Below are 18907 nucleotides of genomic sequence, written 5' to 3' on the forward strand. Positions count from 1 at the left end.
TCTGAAATGTTCAGATAATACAATGGCACAGATGTGAATATTTGGCACTAAATGAATAATAACCAAATCATCCCATAACTAGAGTTTTAACATTCTTGTTGCTGCAGGTCTCAGCATCTGTGATTAGAGAGATCAGGACTGGCTTAAAGTTTGGACTTCCAAACAATCAGATAAGATAATTTTATTAATGTCCGACAAATGAAGACAAAAGTAGGTCAATGGGACTAAAGAATACAACCAGTAAGAGTACAACATGGGAGTGGAAGGTCAAACAAATCGTTAAATTTATTGATGCTGTATTGTAATTGTGAGCACTTTAAAGTTTGCCATGTATAAAAATAAAAAATTGAGTAAAATGTGAGAAAATATAAATGGAGCTTCATGAATCATTTTCAAGAAATACATCGTCATCTCAAAAACAGAGTTTACAAACAGAGAAATTCAAGTAAAAAAATGCAACAGAATTTATGCAGACTAAAACACTATATATTTAGATCTTTACTACTCAAACTTTTAGTGTCAGTTAGAAACCATGAATGTTGTTAGCAATGAAAAGGTAAAACTAAAGCTCTCCACAGTAAATAGAACATGCAACAACCTTGAGAAGCATGAGACCAAAAGAATAAGCAGAAAGGCAAAACTAATAAAACATTCTTCACTTTAAGTGAGATTGCTTCAGTACCTGTTGCAGTGCCTATCCCCATCAAAGAGGACCCAGCATTTTCCATAACAGCTCTAACATCAGCAAAGTCAACATTGACCAATCCAGGAACCTTCATATTAAAATATGTACAAAAGATTAGACAATAAAGGGATACTCAAGAGAGACCAAATGCCTGCTTGCTGCAACATTTAATCATACACAATGGATCGTGTACAAATAAGCACAAACAAAAACATAACATACTAAAATGATTTGAAAAATTTAACTTCTGAGAACTTGATCAAAACAATCAGAATTATCTCTGCCGACTATCTTTAATGTTTGCAATCTGAATGCAAACACTATTAGTATTGACTGGTGTTAAGTTTCTAACATCAGACTAAGGACTTCAATAGTAGAGGTGGGGACTAAACAAAAAGCTAGATATAGGTATCTGCAACTCGTTTATTAGCTCTTGTAATATTATGAAGTTATATGAACATTTGCATAATTGTTCTTCTTGAGTACAAACTGTGATATTCTGGCTGTAAGTTGTGTAATGCCTAAATTGCATAGCTCTGACAATTAATAATTTAAGTCTAATAAGTGGAAAGAACCTTTCATCGATCCATTCAAAATAACAAACTGTAAACTAGAAAGTTATTTTCTTTAATGTTAAATCTGATTAATTTTTCCAAAAGTACTTATAAACAAGATGTGTAGTACACATCTTGTTTTTGAATTTATCTCCGTGAGCTCTCAGTTTAGACAAGAAAATTCACTAACTACATACATTTACAGGGGAGGAGTCTCTACTTAAAGTTTTACCCTAGTTTAGCAAATTGCACAAGTACAATCCCAAAGAGTTAGCTCAACCTGTTGTCACCAATTTTCACTGGCCATTTGGCTAGCCTTATACCAGCAGATGCCTAGTTCAACTCATCCTAGGTTAGGCACACTGGTCTATGCCAAAGGATTTAAAAGGGATGCCATCCATGGATATGGGGAAGCATCCCTTGGGTTTCCCCATGAATTTTCCTCAGAAAAAAAAATGCAAAAGTATAACCTGTCAAAATATAACCGAATAATCTTAAATCTAAAGAAAGTGTGAACTAACAACAGATGGCTTGCATCAATATGGACATGATTGCAGGATTGTCGAATAAAGTGTGAAGTTAGGTTAGTAACAGGATCTGGATACTCGAAACTTTTTTCCTGAATACAATGTGTTGAAATTTCTAAGTTTGACACGTTAGAAATCCCTACTGTATTATCTGGTTTAATTTCTCCTACTTGTTCATTCAATTAACAAGTTATCTATAAATATAGATACTGAAGTAAACACAAATGCAGCCTTAACTCATACAAATCAGCAACTGAATTGACTGAGACAAACACACAAGGGACAAAGTTATTTTTGGACAATCGTCCCCAGAAAAACCCAATGTGGGAAAACCGGTGGAGCAGATATGAGGGTTTTATTATTATGCAGTTTCTGAATACAACTAGGGTGCAAGAAATGGCTCACCCAACAGAGAATGCCCTCGGCAGTAGTAGCTCTCCTCGGAGACAGATATTCTGGTTGATCAATCACTGGATGAACTGTTGATTTAGGGTAGCATCGGATGTGCTCTAGCCACGAAAATCGTTGGAGAAGCTAAAGCACATGAGATCTCCAATACCCAGAAATGGTTTGGGCAGATTCTAAACAGTTTGGGAGATATTAAAATAATTAATATTTTTAATGGAGTCCCTAAGTATAAACTTAGGGAAAATAAAATATTAATGTGAATTAATATAAAACTGTGTTAGAAGGGTCCAAAAGTCATGGATCAAGCCAGAGTTAATCTTAGCCGTTGATTAGGGACTTAATCTTGGCCGTTGAATTGTCAACGAGAAAAGTATAAGAGGAGGCTTGAGGGTCACTTGGAGAACACACCGAGTTGATCAAGATTTCGATTTTCTGGGGCAGGGTTTGCTGAGGAAGTCGAAAGAGTGATCAGAGTTGCAGCTGAGGGGCAGTGAATACAGAAGCAAAGAGGCAGAGATAGTACCAGGAGGATCAACGCAGAAGCCGGGAGAGAGGGACGCAGAGCCAGCCAGAGGTTCACGCAGAGCCAGCCAGGGCTCACGCAGAGGCAGCCAGGAGCTGCGCAGTGCCTCAGAGAGCCAACGTGGGTGACGCAAAGGCTCTAAGGGCTGATGCAGTGCCTCCAGAGGCTGACGCAGGGCGAGCTAGGGTGACGTGGACAAACGCTGGGCTAGAAAGGGCTGACAACGTTGGGGTTTTTGTGGGGCAGATTGGAGCTGAGAGCTGTCGGAGTGTTTATCCGAGGTTTCAGTCGGAACATCTGTCTCCGACTGAGAGGTACTACTACCAAGATTATTCTCTGTTGGGTGAGTCGGTTTTGGCACCCAAATTGTATTCTGAAACTGCTTAATAATTAAAACCCTCAGATAGCTGCACTGGTTTTCCCGCATTGGGTTTTTCCGGGGACATTGGTCCAAAAACAACGGTGTCACTTGTGTGCTTGTTTTGTTTCCTTCAGTTGATGATCTGTAATGTGTTGAGCATGTACTTGTATTTATTTTCAGTATTTACATGGTAAATAACTTGTTAATTAATCAGAACAAGTAGGCAGAAATAAATCAGAAAAGTACATGAAGGGTTTCTAACAGTTAGACTTAGAAATTCCAACATGGTATTAGAGCGTGGTTGCAGATCATAGGAGAACTGAGGACATCAGTCGAGCAGAGAAGCAGTAGTAGAAAACAGTTGTCCCAAGTGACAGAAGTTGTTCCTAGCAGAGAAGCAGCAAGGAAGGGGTGATGCAGTGCCTGTGTCATCAAGTTTGAGCCGGGAAGAGGATTAGCGCAGTGGCAGAGGGGAGCAGACTCGACCTACACAGTGCCCGGTCATCTTTCTCAGTCAGGAAGGATTGACGCCCGTGGCCAGGAGGTGCGGATTTTGCTGGTGCCGGGATTGCGCAGAGCCTAGAAGCTCTAAACTTCAGTTTGCTAGAGCTTAGGAGGCTGTGGGTAAGTTACAGAGTGACGATGGTGGGGTACTGTGGTCAGAACAGTACCTAACAGGGCAAGACCAAGGAGGAGGGAGTTGCTGCCGAGGATTTCTAGCCAAGAAATCTGGATCAGTGGTGCAGCTGCACTAAGGATCGGAGTGGGGGCATCTCGACATTGGCAGAGGGGTTTCTAGGAGGGAAATCGAGGCTCAGAGGGAGTCACACCGAGAACTTCCAGAAGGGAAGTAGAGGAGCAGCGAGATGGCAGTGAACAAGGTAAGAGACCAAGACAGACTGGACAGACCCTAAAACTTCGTAGTCTGGAAGGCCAGAATCTTATCCATTCTAGACAAGAACTGTCTCAAACACTTCGCCTTGAGGACAATAGTGGTCCCAATTGACCCGACTGATAACGATAAGTACAAGGACGCAATGGTGAGGGCCAAGAGCATCATCCTTGACGGGGTCAAGGACCATGTAGTACCACACATTGCCGAGAAGAATACGACAAATGAGATGTGGGAGGCCCTAAAGAAGTTGTATTAGCATACTTCCGTGCAGAGGAAGATGCTACTAGAAAATCAGTTGCGGTCATACTAGATGCAGAAGGTAGAACAGATCAACACCTTCCTCAGTCGATTGAAGGAGATCCGAGATCAGCTGACTTCCATAGGGGCCACGTCGAATCAAGAATTGATGGTGAGAACAGCCTTGATGGTAGTCTCAGAACATTGGGAGGTGTTTGTCTAGAGCATACTAGGCAAGGCGACCCTTCCAGATTGGGAGGAAATGTGGGCGGCTCTTCGCCAAGAAGAGATAAGAAGGCTAAGCAAGGCGAGAAGCAGCAACAAGGGGATCAGAATCAAGAAGGAGGAAGAGGAGGATGCTAACCTAGCATCTGAGGGAAAGCAAGAGAAACGGAAAAAGAAGAACCTCTCTAAAGTCAAATGCTTCAACTGTGGGGAACCGGGTCACTATGCGAGCCAGTGTCCAAGGAAGAAGAGCAAAGGAGAGGCTTCCGAGACCAAGGCAGCGCCAGCAAGGGCAGAGAAGGAAGTGGAGACAGATGATGATTGTGCCATGAGTGCTCACACGCCACTTGAGCGGAAGTGGGGAGACATCGAGCTATAGTCAGACGGACTACAAGCGATGAGGGGCAAGATCCTCGAGGTACCCAACCTCTTGGATTATACCTTGCTACGGGAGCCCCGAAGAGGAGTAGCAGGACTGGCGGATGTTGGTAGAGACGGATGCAGATGAAGCGAGAGAGGGAGCTACAGTGCAGGAGTCCCAAGACAGCGTGAGGCAGCAATGTGAGATGCACAGAGTTGTGGCAGCAGCGCAGAGGTTAGAGAGGGAGCACTTGTCAGTGACAGAGGGAGCTTCAGCATTGGGAGTGTTTCTAGCCTGACGAAGATGTCAGAGTTGGGAGATCAGTTACTTACTTCTCCATAACTGAGTTGCAGGGCAGCAGTTAGCAGTGGCAATGCTATAGGCAGCACGATGCAGCATGATGAGAGGGGTTGCAGTGCAGATGCATCTGTGACAGTGGCAGGGCCATGGGAGCAGCACAGAGGCAGAGGGAGTTGTCGTACAGATGTAGCAGTGGCAGGGCCATGGGTAGAAGTACATGATGCAGCAGTGCAAAGGATGTTGGGCACCAGGCCTAGCATCAGCACAGGGACCGATGTCGGATGATCAAGGTGATGCTCAGTGAGGAGTATTACTAGAGCACAGTCCTCGCTAAGAGGGAGTGTTGATTTAGGGTAGCATCGGATGTGCTCTAGCCACGAAAATTGGTGGAGAGGCTAAAGCACATGAGATCTCCAATACCCAGAAATGGTTTGGGCAGATTTTAAACAGTTTGGGAGATATTAAAATAATGAATATTTTTATTGGAGTAAAATATTAATGTGAATTAATATAAAACTGTGTTAGAAGAGTCCAAAAGTCATGGATCAAGCCAGAGTTAATCTTAGCCGTTGATTAGGGACTTAATCTCGGCCGTTGAATTGTCAACGAGAAAAGTATAAGAGGAGGCTTGAGGGTCACTTGGAGAACACACCGAGTTGATCAAGATTTCGATTTTTTGGGGCAGGGTTTGTTGAGGAAGTCGAAAGAGTGATCAGAGTTGCAGCTGAGGGGCAGTTAATACAAAAGCAGAGAGGCAGAAATAGTACCAAGAGGATTAGCACAGAAGCCAAGAGAGAGGGACGCAGAGCTAGCCAGAGGTTCACGCAGAGCCAGCTAGGGTTCACGCAGAGGCAGCCAGGAGCTACGCAGTGCCTCAGAGAGCTAGCGTGGGTGACGCAGAGACTCTAAGGGTTGATGTAGTGCCTCCAAAGGCTGACGCAAGGCGAGCTAAGGTGACGTTGGGCAGACATTGGGCTAGAAAGGGCTGACGTAGTCCCTAGAGGCTGACGTTGGGGTTTTCGTGGGGCAGATTGGAGCTGGGAGCTATCGGAGTGTTTATCCGAGGTTTCAGCCGGAACATCTATCTCCGACTGAGAGGTACTACTGCCGAGATTATTCTCTATTGGGTGAGCCGGTTTGGCACCTAGATTGTATTCTGAAACTGCTTAATAATTAAAACCCTCAGATCGCTGCACCGATTTTCCCGCATTGGGTTTTTCCATGGACATTTGTCCAAAAACAACGGTGTCACTTGTGTGCTTGTTTTGTTTCCTTCAGTTGATGATCTGTAATGTGTTGAGCATGTACTTGTATTTATTTTCAGTATTTACATGGTAAATAACTTGTTAATTAATCAGAACAAGTAGGCAGAAATAAATCAGAAAAGTACATGAAGGGTTTCTAACAGTTAGACTTAGAAATTCCAACATGAACGATCCCACAGCAACTACGGCAGCTTCCATTGCTTTGCGTCACTCTGCAGGGACTGCGTCACCCTTCCCGGCTCACCAGCACTCAGTCTGCCCCAAGAAAATTCTTTCGGCGCTGCCTCTTGGCCTTGCGTCAACTCTGCTAGCCTCTGCGTCAACTCTCAGACCCTCTATGTCACCCACGCTAGCCTCTTCAGCCTCTGTGTAGCTCCCAGCTACCTCTACATAGCACCCAACTACCTCTACGTCAGCCTCTCCAGGCTCTGCGCTGTCCCTCTGGCACTATCTCTGCCTCTCTTCTATGTATTCTCAGCCTCATGCCAAACTACCCCTTGCTGCAACAGATCACTTACTCGATTCTCTCAGCAAAACCCCACTCCAGAAAATCGAACTAACTGATCAATTTGGTGTATCTCCAACTGACCCTCAAGCCTCCTCTTATACTTTTCCTGTTGAGTCTTCAACGGTCGAGATTAAGTCTCTAATCAACAGCTAAGATTAGATTGGCTTGATCCATGTCATTTAGAACATTCTCACCCAGTTTTATATTAATACCCATTAATATTTTAATTTTCCTAAGTTTAGACTTACGAACTCCATTAAAAATATTAATTATTTTAATGTCTCTCCAACCGGGTGGAATTTCCCCAAACCATTTCTGGGTCTTGGAGATCTTATGTGCCTTAGCCTCTCCACCAATTTTCATGGCTAAAGCACATCTGATGCTACCACAAATCAACACTCCCTCTTAGCGAGGAATGTGCTCTAGTAATGTTTCACCATGGAAACATCACACTGATCCTCCGCACCGGTACCTGTGCTGATGCTTGGCCTGCTGCCTCACATCATTTGCACTACTGCTTCCTGTACTGCTGCCCATGACACTACCACTACCACTGCTACATCTGTACTGCAACTCCCTCTCAATATGTTGTCCATGTTGTCCCTAGCACTACCACTGCTAACTGCTGCACTGCAACTCAGTTACCGAGAAGTAGGCAACTGACTTCTCCCAAATACTGACACCCCAGTCAGTCTAGAGGCCTCGTGAAACTAAAGTTGCCTCTGCTGCTATACTGTGCTCCCTTTGTTGCTACTGCGTCGCTGCATACAGCTCTGTGCTTCTCGCACTATTGCAACCTCCACTGCGTTGCCTCATATTTCTGCACCCAAGCATTGCCTTGTTGATCCACTACACTTTGCTCCACCCAACCCCTGTCATCCTACTACTGTCTTTAAGGGCTCCCGTAGCTGGATATGAGCCAAGAGTTTGGGCACCTCAAGGATCCTGCTCCTAGTATGTAGTCCTCCCGACTACAACTCGATGTCTACCCACCTCTTTTCTAGAGGTGCATGAGCACTCATGGCACAGTCGTCATCAGTCTCTACTTCTTTCTCCGCCTTAGCTGGAGCTACCTTAGAATCAGAAGCCTCTCCCTTGTTTTTCTTCCTGGGACACTGGGTTGCATAATGACCCAGCTCTCCACAATGGAAGCACTTCACCTTGGAGATGTCCTTCTTCTTCCTCTTCCCTTGTTGTCCCGCAGATGCTAGAGCCGCATCCTCCTCCTCTTCTTTCTTGATTCGACTTCCCTTGCCACTACTGCCTGCCTTGGTCAGCCTCCTTATCTCTTCTTGGTGAAGAGTTGCCCACATCTCCTAACCTGGAAGAGTAGACTTGCCCAAAATACTTTGGAAAAATGTCTCCCACTCCTCGGAGACTACATTCAAGGTGGTCCTCAACATGAACTCTGGATCTAGTGCAGAACTCATGGAAGTAAGTTGGTCATGAATCTCTTGCAATCTGAGCAGGAACGGATCTATCTACTCTCGCTTCTGCATCTGATACGACCACAGTTGATTCTCCAATAGCATCTTTCGCTGCACGGAAGTGCCGTGATACAAGGTCGTCAAAGTATCCCACATTTCCTTTGTTGTGTTCTTTTCAGCAATATGTGGTACGACCCCCCGTCAAGGATCATGCACTTTGCCCTTGCCATTGCATCCTCATACTTCTCATTTTCAGCTAGGTCAACCGGGATAGCCACGGTTCTCAAGGCAATGTCCTTGATGCAACGTCGATCCAGGACTGCCAAGATCCTGGCCTTCCAGATGACAAAGTTGGAAGCCCCATCCAACCTGTCCTGATCCCTCAGTGTGTTCACTGCCATTTTAACTCCTCTTCTAGACTCCCTCTAAGTTTCGACTTCCCTCCTGGAAATCTCCCTCTAAGTCCTGATTTCCCTGTTGGAAATCCTCCCGCCAAATGTCGAACGCTCCTCTCCAATCCTCCTTGCAACTGCAACTCGGATCTAGATTTCTTGGCTAGAAATCCATCAAGGTAGCGACTCCCTCTACCTTGGTTCTATCCCCTTAGGTATTGTTCTGCACCGACAGAAACAGCACCCCACCAGCTTCTCAATCACAATCTGCCCACAGCTCCCTACGCCTCAGCAACTAAAGAAACTGAGCCTTTCAGGCTCTGTGCAATCCCAGCAATGGCAGAATCTGCTCCTCCTCGCCACAGCGTCAATCCTTCTTGGCTGAGAAAGATGACCGGGCACTGTGTAGGTCTGATTTGCCCCTATGCCTCTGCGTTGACCCTCCTCCTGGCTCGAAATGATGACGCAGGCCCTCTGCGTCACTTCTCTGTTGCGTCTGCTTTGGAACAGTGTTGTCTCTCGGGACAGCTGCTACTGCTGAAAATTCTTCATATTACTATTGGTGCCTTCAGTCCTCCTATGATCTGCAACGCTCTGATACCATGTTGAAATTTCTAAGTCTGACACGTTAGAAATCCCTACTGCATTATCTGGTTTAATTTCTCCTACTTGTTCATTCCATTAACAAGTTATTTATAAATATAAATACTGAAATAAACACAAATGCAGCCTTAACTCATATACAGATCAGCAACTGAAATAACTGAGACAAACACACAAGGGACACCGTTATTTTTGGACAATCGTCCCTAAAAAACCCAATGCGAGAAAACCGGTGCAGCAGATATGAGGGTTTTATTATTATGCAGTTTCTGAATACAACTAGGGTGCCAGAAATGGCTCACCCAACAAAGAATGCCCTCAGCAGTAGTACCTCTCCTCGGAGACAGATATTCCGGCTGATCAATCACCGAATGAACAATCCCACAGAAACTATGGCAGCGTCCACTGCTCTGCGTCACTCCGCAGGGACTGCATCACCCTTCCTAGCTCACCAACACTCAATCTGCCCCACGAAAATTCTTTTGGCGCTTCCTCTTCGCCTTGCATCAGCTTTGCTAGCCTCTGCATCAGCTCTCAGACCCTCTGCATCACCCACGTTGGCCTCTTCAACCTCTGCGTAGCTCCCAATTGCCTCTGCGTAGCACCCAGCTGCCTCTGCGTCAACCTCTCCAAGCTCTGTGCCGTCTCTCTGGCACTATATCTGCCTCTCTGTTATGTATTCTTGGCCTCGTGTCGAACTACCCCTCACTGCAACAGATCACTAGCTCGATTCTCTCAGCAAAACCCCGCTTTAGAAAATCGAACTGACTGATCAATTTGGTGCATCTCCAACTGACCCTCAAGCCTCCTCTTATACTTTTCATGTTGAGTCTTCAACGGCCGAGATTAAGTTCTTAATCAACGGCTAAGATTAAATTTGGCTTGATCCATGTCATTTAGAACATTCTCACCGAGTTTTATATTAATACCCATTAATATTTTAATTTTCCTAAGTTTAGACTTAGGAACCCCATTAAAAATATTAATTATTTTAATATCTCTCCAATCGGGTGGAATTTCCCCAAACCATTTATGGATCTTGGAGACATTATGTGTCTTAGCATCTCCACTAAGTTTCATGGCTAGAGCACATTCGATGCTACCACAAATCAACACAATGTTTCCTTATATCTATTAATAAAACATGTACATATTATTCTATACAAAAAAAGTGGGGTGCTTCAAGCAGCCGCTGCAAACACAAACATAAAGAGTTGACAAGCCTTTCAATTCACTGTCCGAGCTACAAAAATTGCCATAAAAGCTATATAAAAATAATAATGTTCAGCCTTGTAGTAACAAACACAAAGAGACAAAATTATAATATAATGGCCAGTTGGCCAACAGTCAACATAAAGCACCACATCAGGTAACATCCCAGCAATGGGAGAGGGATCATCTTTATCCTTGGCAGTTGCCCCTCAGCTTCCAACCGTGACTTCTTGTTCCACCAGTATGAGCTCCCATCCATCATTCCCCTTACCCCTCCCCCCACCCACAAAAAAAAGCTCAAGAGGCCCTTCTATTTCTAAAATGCTAATGGGCAAGCATGGGTACATATTGTTACCGCTCAAACTAGCAGCGGGTACTAGAGGGGCACTTGCTAGGTCAAGAGCAACAATGAAGCTAAAGCCCATTGTCACCACAACTAAAGCTTCCTACTCAATACGGACTTTCACCGATGGGAGGAGACCTGATATATAGCGAATCACTTATTAAGGATATCTCAACTAAGATGGTTGTGAAATGATCTCGGGGACCCTTTCCTAGGGGAGGCTCAAGAATAGGACTTGCTTCTTAAGCAAGGTACAAGGCTTTCTAGGAGAATGGGATGAGGATATAAGGGTTAGGTTTAAGGAGTGTGAATTGTAAAGGAGCTTCCAAAACCCTAAAATCCTTGTTGAACTCGGTTTCCCAAGTGGTTCTTGAAGAGTTGACATTTCAAAGGTATGGGACCACACATGACCCAGTCGACCCATGTTAGGTCAAGGGAAAGGAGTTTAGCAACCAATGATATATTTCACCTAAACAAGGAGGAGAAGGGGACCAGAGAATTAATTTTCAGTTGAAGGTGCTAAATGAACCCTATGAGAGACTAGCCTAGGGAAACTTAGGGCAAACACCCATCTCGAGGCTAGGGCTTGGGATATCTCACAACCCCACCATCAGAAATTCTTCAAATTTGGAAGACGCCTAGGAGACCCACCAGCACAGTAGAGGCCAAGAGATTGAATTTTTCTTATCGGTGGTTTATCGGGAAAATGATGCCCTAGGAGCCCTAATGTGGCTAGACTAGTGTTACTTGGGAGCGGGAGCGAAAGCGGGGAGCGGGAGCGAAAACGGGTGCGGGAGCGACATTTTCAAAAGCTCCCGGTTTGGGAGCGAATCCCGGAGCATTTTTTATATAATATATATATTTTTTATATTTTTATATTTTGATACATATATGTCAACAAAAACATGTAGAATTATGAATTAGATATAAAAAACATAAAATAATATAGATTGAACCATATAAAAACAATCATCTAGAAGGTATAATCTTCATCAACCACGTCCACAAGTTAGTAACATAGTAACATACAACATATTGAGTCTCGTGATTCATCAATCTTAAAGTTTCAAGCTTTCAAAATTCAATATATAACATTTATCATCATTGATCACCAAAGTTGTACTTGTAAGCTAAGTGTAACCATTACAACAAATAATATCTAACATGAAATGAAATGTTATAAAATGAAATGAAACAGCTTTCAACTTTCATGAAGCATCATATTCATAATTCATTACTAATGAGTTATAATTGCCAACTTCAAACTTAAATTGTCATATATTGTTTAAAAAAATATCATAATAAATATGAAAGAGTCAATAGTTATAAAAACTACTAGAAACTAGAAAAGACAAGTAAATCTATTATCTATTGCTTATGCTTGGGCCTCTTGCCACCACGAGAAATGTCTAGTTTTTTAGTCTTGTTGGAAAATCAGGATCTTTGTCATTAATATCACCCTCTAAGCATTAATATCCAGAGGTATCTTTGTCATTACCTTTGCATCTGTATAGGGATCTTTGTCATAAATATCACCCTCTAAGCATTAACATAAGATAGAAAAAGCATAGCATGTCAAGTCAAGACTTTGTTTGAGTGATGCGTACATTTTTAGGAGGGTCATGATAGAGGGGTTCGACAACCAATGTCACTAACATCAAGGTACATAGAGGGATTGGTGTTCTTGATTAAATACGAGTTCCATACCCTAATACATGACAAAATTCAATGGAAACATTGCAATCCTGAAATCCTGAAAAACTTATAAGTCTGCTGAATTTTGAATGAAATCTAAAATTCTACTTTCTCCATATGAAATCCAATGAGGTCGGAACCACTCTCAAACATCCTGCGTCATTTCATGGTAATGTTAAAAATTTAAGTAAAAGGATGAAAATGAAGATTAAGAACAATGTCACTTTTACTTTAAGAATTTAACATTACCATGAATCGCATATCAATACTAGGGCCATAGGCTTGATCATTAAGTTTCCCCACTCAAAACTTATTTGTTTCTTTGAAAAAAATTGCATTTGGAACATTATTGCAAAAAACAATTTGCAAAAAACGCTAAACGCTCCTAAAAAGGCAGGGAGCGTTTTTTTTTAGGGAGCACGTTCCTGACCCGCTCCCGAGTCGCTCCCGCCCGGAGCGCGGATTGAGAGTGGGATCGAGGGGGGGTGCTCCCCCGCAACAATGAGCTAGACCTAGAATAAAGAAGGAGAGGTGAAGAAAAATATTTCTTTGAGTGATCACCTTATGGTAGACCAATGCCTAATCCTTTGGGGAGATTGGTCAAGAGGAATATGAAGATAGACATCATTTCTAGGTCAAGGAGACCTTAAGATCAACTTGCTTGTCACTAGGGCAAAAGAGAGTGACCTTAAAAGCTTTTATACTTCATTTTGCAAGTTGAAGTGGCTTATCATGATAAATTCAACCATAGAATTATCCCTAGGAAAATTTGCTCAACATACATATCCCATACATAGAGATATGCTATATAGAAACATAATTCCACAATTTCGCAGTAAATGCATGCAGAGACTATTGGAAACACTCATTATCAATGCATGTGACAAAGTAAAAGAATAATAACATTAAATTTGCACTTACATGTAAGAGAATATATCCAACCACCAATAGACTTGCCAATCATGAAGCTCCGAGATAAGAAAAGACAATCCATACATCAGAATTCATCGATGCTCCAAAATTTTGTCCACCAAGAAGGAATAGCGAAAATCTCAAGAGAGATACAAGTCCAAACCAACAAATGATGCTAAAATGAATCCACATCACTCATATTTATACACTTCTAATGAGTTTGATTTAGCTAATTAGGCCTACATTGGCCCCTAAAATAAAATAATGTGCAAAATAACTAACTTTTGGTGACAAGTCCACCAAACTAGTTCACAAACAAAAGAATAAGCCTCTCAAGAGGTCAAATGATCAATAATACATGTCATTGGGCCTTCTAAGAGACCTGATGAAGTCCATAGGTGCCATAATGAGAAATAGGACTCCAAAAAGTAGTGGACAAGGGATTGGCCCCTTGTCCTGCAAATAATAAACTTGTGGTACTCCCAATGGGTGTGGGGGTACACAAGTAACTTCATGGGTCTCCAAGTAGATCGAAGATGCATGTAAACCATTTGTAAGAGCTTGGATGATAATGTAAGTGATTCCACATCAACATACAAGTCCTGGGTCATCTGCCAAGTGCATGATACAACTGTGGGGTCGGTTGGGCATGGTGAACCAAGCGCATCTTCCTTGTCCAATAGATGAAACTCGATCAATCTCTAAACATCTCTAGGGGTCATGGAATGTTTTCTATTGTTGTGAAGGCCCATGGTTCTCTACACACACCCTACATGTGCCAATGTATCCCTTTGAAGGGTTAGAACCCCGTATAGGGAGACCAAACCCAAGATGGAGACCATCTGTACATAAGATCCAATGTGTCCCCTTGCCTTCTAGTACAACAAGTCATTTAAAGAAAACGAGTTAAAAAGCTTGCAAACCATAGGCAACAAGTGGGCACTTCATAATGGCATGCACTTCCATAGTGGGCTTTGGCATGTGCTAATGTCTCCAAGCTCCAAAGGGGGGTAACCAAGTGCCCTATTAGGTGGTTCCTACTTTTAAAGGGGATCATATGTCCAAGGTAGATCCTTCAAATGGTGGTGGCATGTGATAAAGTGATGGTACAGAGTAGGGGATGGAGGGGGCAATCCTAGGTCACATGCTAAGGTACAAGGGTAGCTAATAAAGGAGAAGCCCACACTTGGGTATATAATGTATAGGAGGGAGCAATCGTGGTACATGAGTCACCCCGGCCTTGATTTTTCCACCCTTCTTCATTTGCCTTTTGCCTTTTATGATTTTTCTTTGGTTAACTGCTCGGAGCTCAAGGAGTAAGAGCATGATATGTAAGGTATAGCAGTGGATACCCCCTTTGAGGTGGGGCGGTTCATTGCCCACAAGGGGTTGGGACAATCATGGGTTCCTAAATGATAAAAGAGGCTCATCTAGGGCCTATAGGAACCAGGGTGATGACCATGAGAATGGCGTAGAGCTCATGCATTGGCTTTTGCCCACGTGCTAAATGTATTTATCTCGACCATCTTTTGCATTTTGTGGTACATTTTCTTGTTGAATGTGGCCAATTATGCTTTTACTTTTCTTTTCAGTGGCATCAACCTCTGTGTCATCGTTCTAGGCCCGACCCAAGGTGTGGACAAGTGGAAGGGGAAGGATAACCCTATGTGGACCCAGTGAAGGAATGTGGACCCAAGTGAGAGGAATGATGAATGGGGTTATAATGAGCAGAAGGGGAGTGATATATGTGGATGAGGGAGCGGGACCATGCAACCAAAATCAAGGTTTCCCATGAAGTACCATCCCTAAAGCCCAAAGGTCAGTAAAAGAGATCCCACGGGATTAGGGTCCAAGGTTAACATCCAAAAGAGGTGTAGGGAACAAGAGCACAGACCTAGCCCACTCTTTCTGCCAAATCCCCCCATCAATCCATGCCCAAAACTTTCCATGATAAGTAAACTACAATACTCAATTACCAAATGACAAGGCATACCTTTAGGTTTGAGAGGCCCACCTTCAAACATACAATCATGACAGATGGGTGAGAGACCACATGGCTGGCTCAGGTGGTAGATAAGTGGCACAACAAGCTAGTTGGTGGTTGCAAGGAGTTGTTGGTTGCCGACTGAGGACCATCTTCTAGAAAAAAAACCTAGGGATATCACCCACAAAATGGTGGTTAACATCTGGCTCCAACTGGGACATGATCTATTGAACAATGGGCAAAGCTACATGAATGGGAGGTCACGAGAACACCAGCAATCTCTTGGTACACCGCAGACCTATTACCTGCACATAGATGAAAAACACGGGGCAGCATGCTTTCGCGGCATCTCATGATCGCACATGCTTGGATTAGACCCATAAAATCGACTCATAAAAATAAACTTTCAAATGTAGTTTTAAATCTAAATGCAGCTAATCTATCATGAGAAATATCATATGACATTAGTTCTAATGTGAAAATCAATATGTAATGCATCCTACCCTAACATGCATATGGTACAAAACTAATACTAAGTGTAATCATAGAGCCAGTGCAACCAACATATCATCAAATCAATATAAATATGCCAACCTATATGATTACTCATGCTGCAAATGCCAAAGCGAATGTGGACAGAATCACATGGATGATAAGGCCGATGGGAGGTAGGAAAATAGAATTCTTGCACATGGATGATCATGTGAGAAGAGGTGAGAAAAGGAGGTAATCTAGTCCATGAGATCCTCTCTTCTAACCAAAATATAGAGATGTCAATGATTAGGCCCATAAACTTTTGATGGATGGCAACCTCGGGCATAAGATGGTCCTTATTATTTATGTCATATTGTATGGCCTCTACAGAGTTATGATTAGTAGGAACGGAACACTGATGAGATGGAGAAACACAAGTAGGTTGCCCATGATGATCACACAGGAAAGGAGAGGTTATAGATTGATCATTATCCTGAGGGGGCATCCAAGGAGATAAAGAATATTCAATGAGGGGTTCTCCTTGACACTATACTCAGAAAGGGGAAAGAGATCAAGGTCACTTGAGATCATATGAGAACAACCGCGAGAATCACTCTCAAAATGATGAACAAGAGAAGAAGGAAAAGGCGAGGGTGGAGTATTATATCCAATAGGTTTCTCTTCCCCAAAATCATAATCTAAAGGCCCAGGTGATTTGAAAATTGAATCATAAGGAACAGCCTTATCGATTTCCTTAGTATCATAGATTGGGCCTCTCCTAACAAGAAAACTGATCAGTTCTAACTACCCCTCTTTATGCAAGGGAAAATAAAATTTCTCCTTCCCAAGGGCATCAATGGATATGTCATCATAAATAATACTCTGTGAAATTTTTCTAAACACAAATTCTATTACTGCAACAACTGATTTATTTCACCTACTTATTATTCACAGTAAGTTATTTATGAAATCCCTTCAGTAAATATTAAAATAAATTCTACTGCAAATATCACACCATTATACAGAAATAAATATATGCACAAGAATCAATCACATCAACACAATTATTTTTGGACAATTGTCCCCGAAAAAACCCAATGCGGGAAAACCGTTGCAGCAGAGGAGGGTTTTTATTAATCTTCAGCAGCAATCACTTTTACAGAAAAATTTACATAGACACTGGGAGAAAACCCTGAGACTTTTCTCCGAGACTTTCTAACACCCTGGAGAGCTTCCTTTCTCTACTATGTCAGCCCTGCGTCATTTTGCGTGGCTCTGCACAGCTCTGGTCCCTCTCTGCGTCATCCCTGCGTCTCACTGATCTGCATCTCCCTCTGCGCTGTCTCTCAGAGTCCCTGTGTCACTTCTTCTGAGCTCCCCTGACTGCTACTAATCCCCCCTCTTCCTCCACCCTACACCTCTCCCTCTGAAATCGATCTCCTTCTCTTTGAGAATCGATTTTCCTTGAGATACGGAGTATCTGCTAGTGTGTCTCCAACTGACCCTCAAGCCTCCTCTTATACTTTTCCTGTTGAATCTTCAACGGCAGAGATTAAGTCCCTAACCAACGGCTAAGATTAGATTTGGCTTGACCCTCATCATTTAGAACCTTCTCACCCAGTTTTATATTAATACCCGTTAATATTTTAATTTTCCTAAGTTTAGACTTGGGAACTGCATTAAAAATATTAAATATTTTAATATCTCTCCAACCAGATGGAATTTCCCAAAACGATTTTTGGTTTTTGGAATTCTTATGTGCCTTAGCCTCTCCACCGATTTTCATGGCTAGAGCACATCTAATGCTACCACAAATCAACACTCCCTCTTAGCAAGGAATGTGCTCTAGTAATGCTCCATTGCTGAAACATCACATTGATCCTTCCACACCGGTACCTATGTTAATGCTTGACCTGATGCCTCACACCATCTACATTGTTGCTTCCTATACTGCTACCCATGACACTGCCACTACCACTACTACAGCTTTACTGCAGCTCCCTCTCAATATGTTTCCTGTGTTGCGCATAGCACTGCTAGCTGTTGCACTGCAACACCAGACTCTTATCCATTTTTGCTACTGAAATGGATTCTTTACCATCCCCATCTTCTCCCTGAAATAAACGAACTTTTTTCTTCCTAGGGCCTTGGTGAGAATGTTCGCCACCTATTCTCCTGTAAGACTGTAGCTCAACTGTATAGCTCCTCTTTGGACACAGTCTCTGACAAAGTGACACCTGATATCAATGTGCTTTGACCGATCATGAAATACTGAATTCTCAGAGAGCTTGATGCAACTCTAATTATCACACATGATCCTGGTCGCATCCATCCTTCTATTGAATAGGTTCACAAGCAATTTTCTGAGCCATATGGCTTCGCACGAAGCTGTGCTCGCGGCCATATATTTTGCTTCAACTAAGCTCAGAGCTACGGATTTCTATTTCCTACTGCACCAGGAAGTCATCCCTGATCCAATGTTGAAACAGTACCCAGTGGTACTTTTCCGATCTACTGAACTTCCAACCCAATCTGCGTCAGTGAACCCACTCAACCTGATGTCATTGCCTCTGGTGTACAATAGTCCATGCTCGACTATTCCTTGTATATACCTAAGAACATGTTTGGCTACTGCACAATGCGCCCTCTTAGGTTCCACCATGAACTGACTGAGGGTGTTAACAGTGTAAGAAATGTCTGGCTTGGTATTGACCAGATACATCAGGGATCCTATGAGCTGCTTGTACAAGGTGGGATCAACATCTTTGTCTTTTGATGCATCAATTTTCTTCCAGTTGGTGATCATTGGAGTAGCCATAGGCCTACAATCCTGCATCCTGAATCTCTTCAGGATTTTTGTAGCATATCTCCCTTGTGAAAGGAAGATCTCACCCTTCTGCTACCAAACTTCCAACCCCAAGAAATAGTGCATCTGTCCCAAATCCTTCATGTCGAATTTTGTGGCTAGATTCTTCTTGCAGTGCTTGATGAGCCTAGATGATCCTATCAAGAAGAG

General features: G+C 42.9%; 1 protein-coding gene across 1 annotated transcript in view; it reads right to left on the minus strand.

Moving 5' to 3' along the window:
- LOC149155453 (cell division protein FtsZ homolog 2-2, chloroplastic-like) overlaps positions 1-18907 on the minus strand; it is a 488563-nt gene that overhangs the window by 281441 nt on the left and 188215 nt on the right. The window contains exon 4 of the mRNA XM_089445548.1: positions 683-773. Within this exon, the coding sequence (XP_089301674.1) occupies positions 683-773 (91 nt within the window). The remainder of the gene's footprint in view (positions 1-682; positions 774-18907) is intronic.

Source organism: Pinus tabuliformis, chromosome 9, assembly GCF_031772625.1.
Source record: "Pinus tabuliformis cultivar Carrire ecotype Pingquan chromosome 9, CPIR1, whole genome shotgun sequence".
Classification (NCBI taxonomy): Eukaryota; Viridiplantae; Streptophyta; class Pinopsida; order Pinales; family Pinaceae; genus Pinus; species Pinus tabuliformis.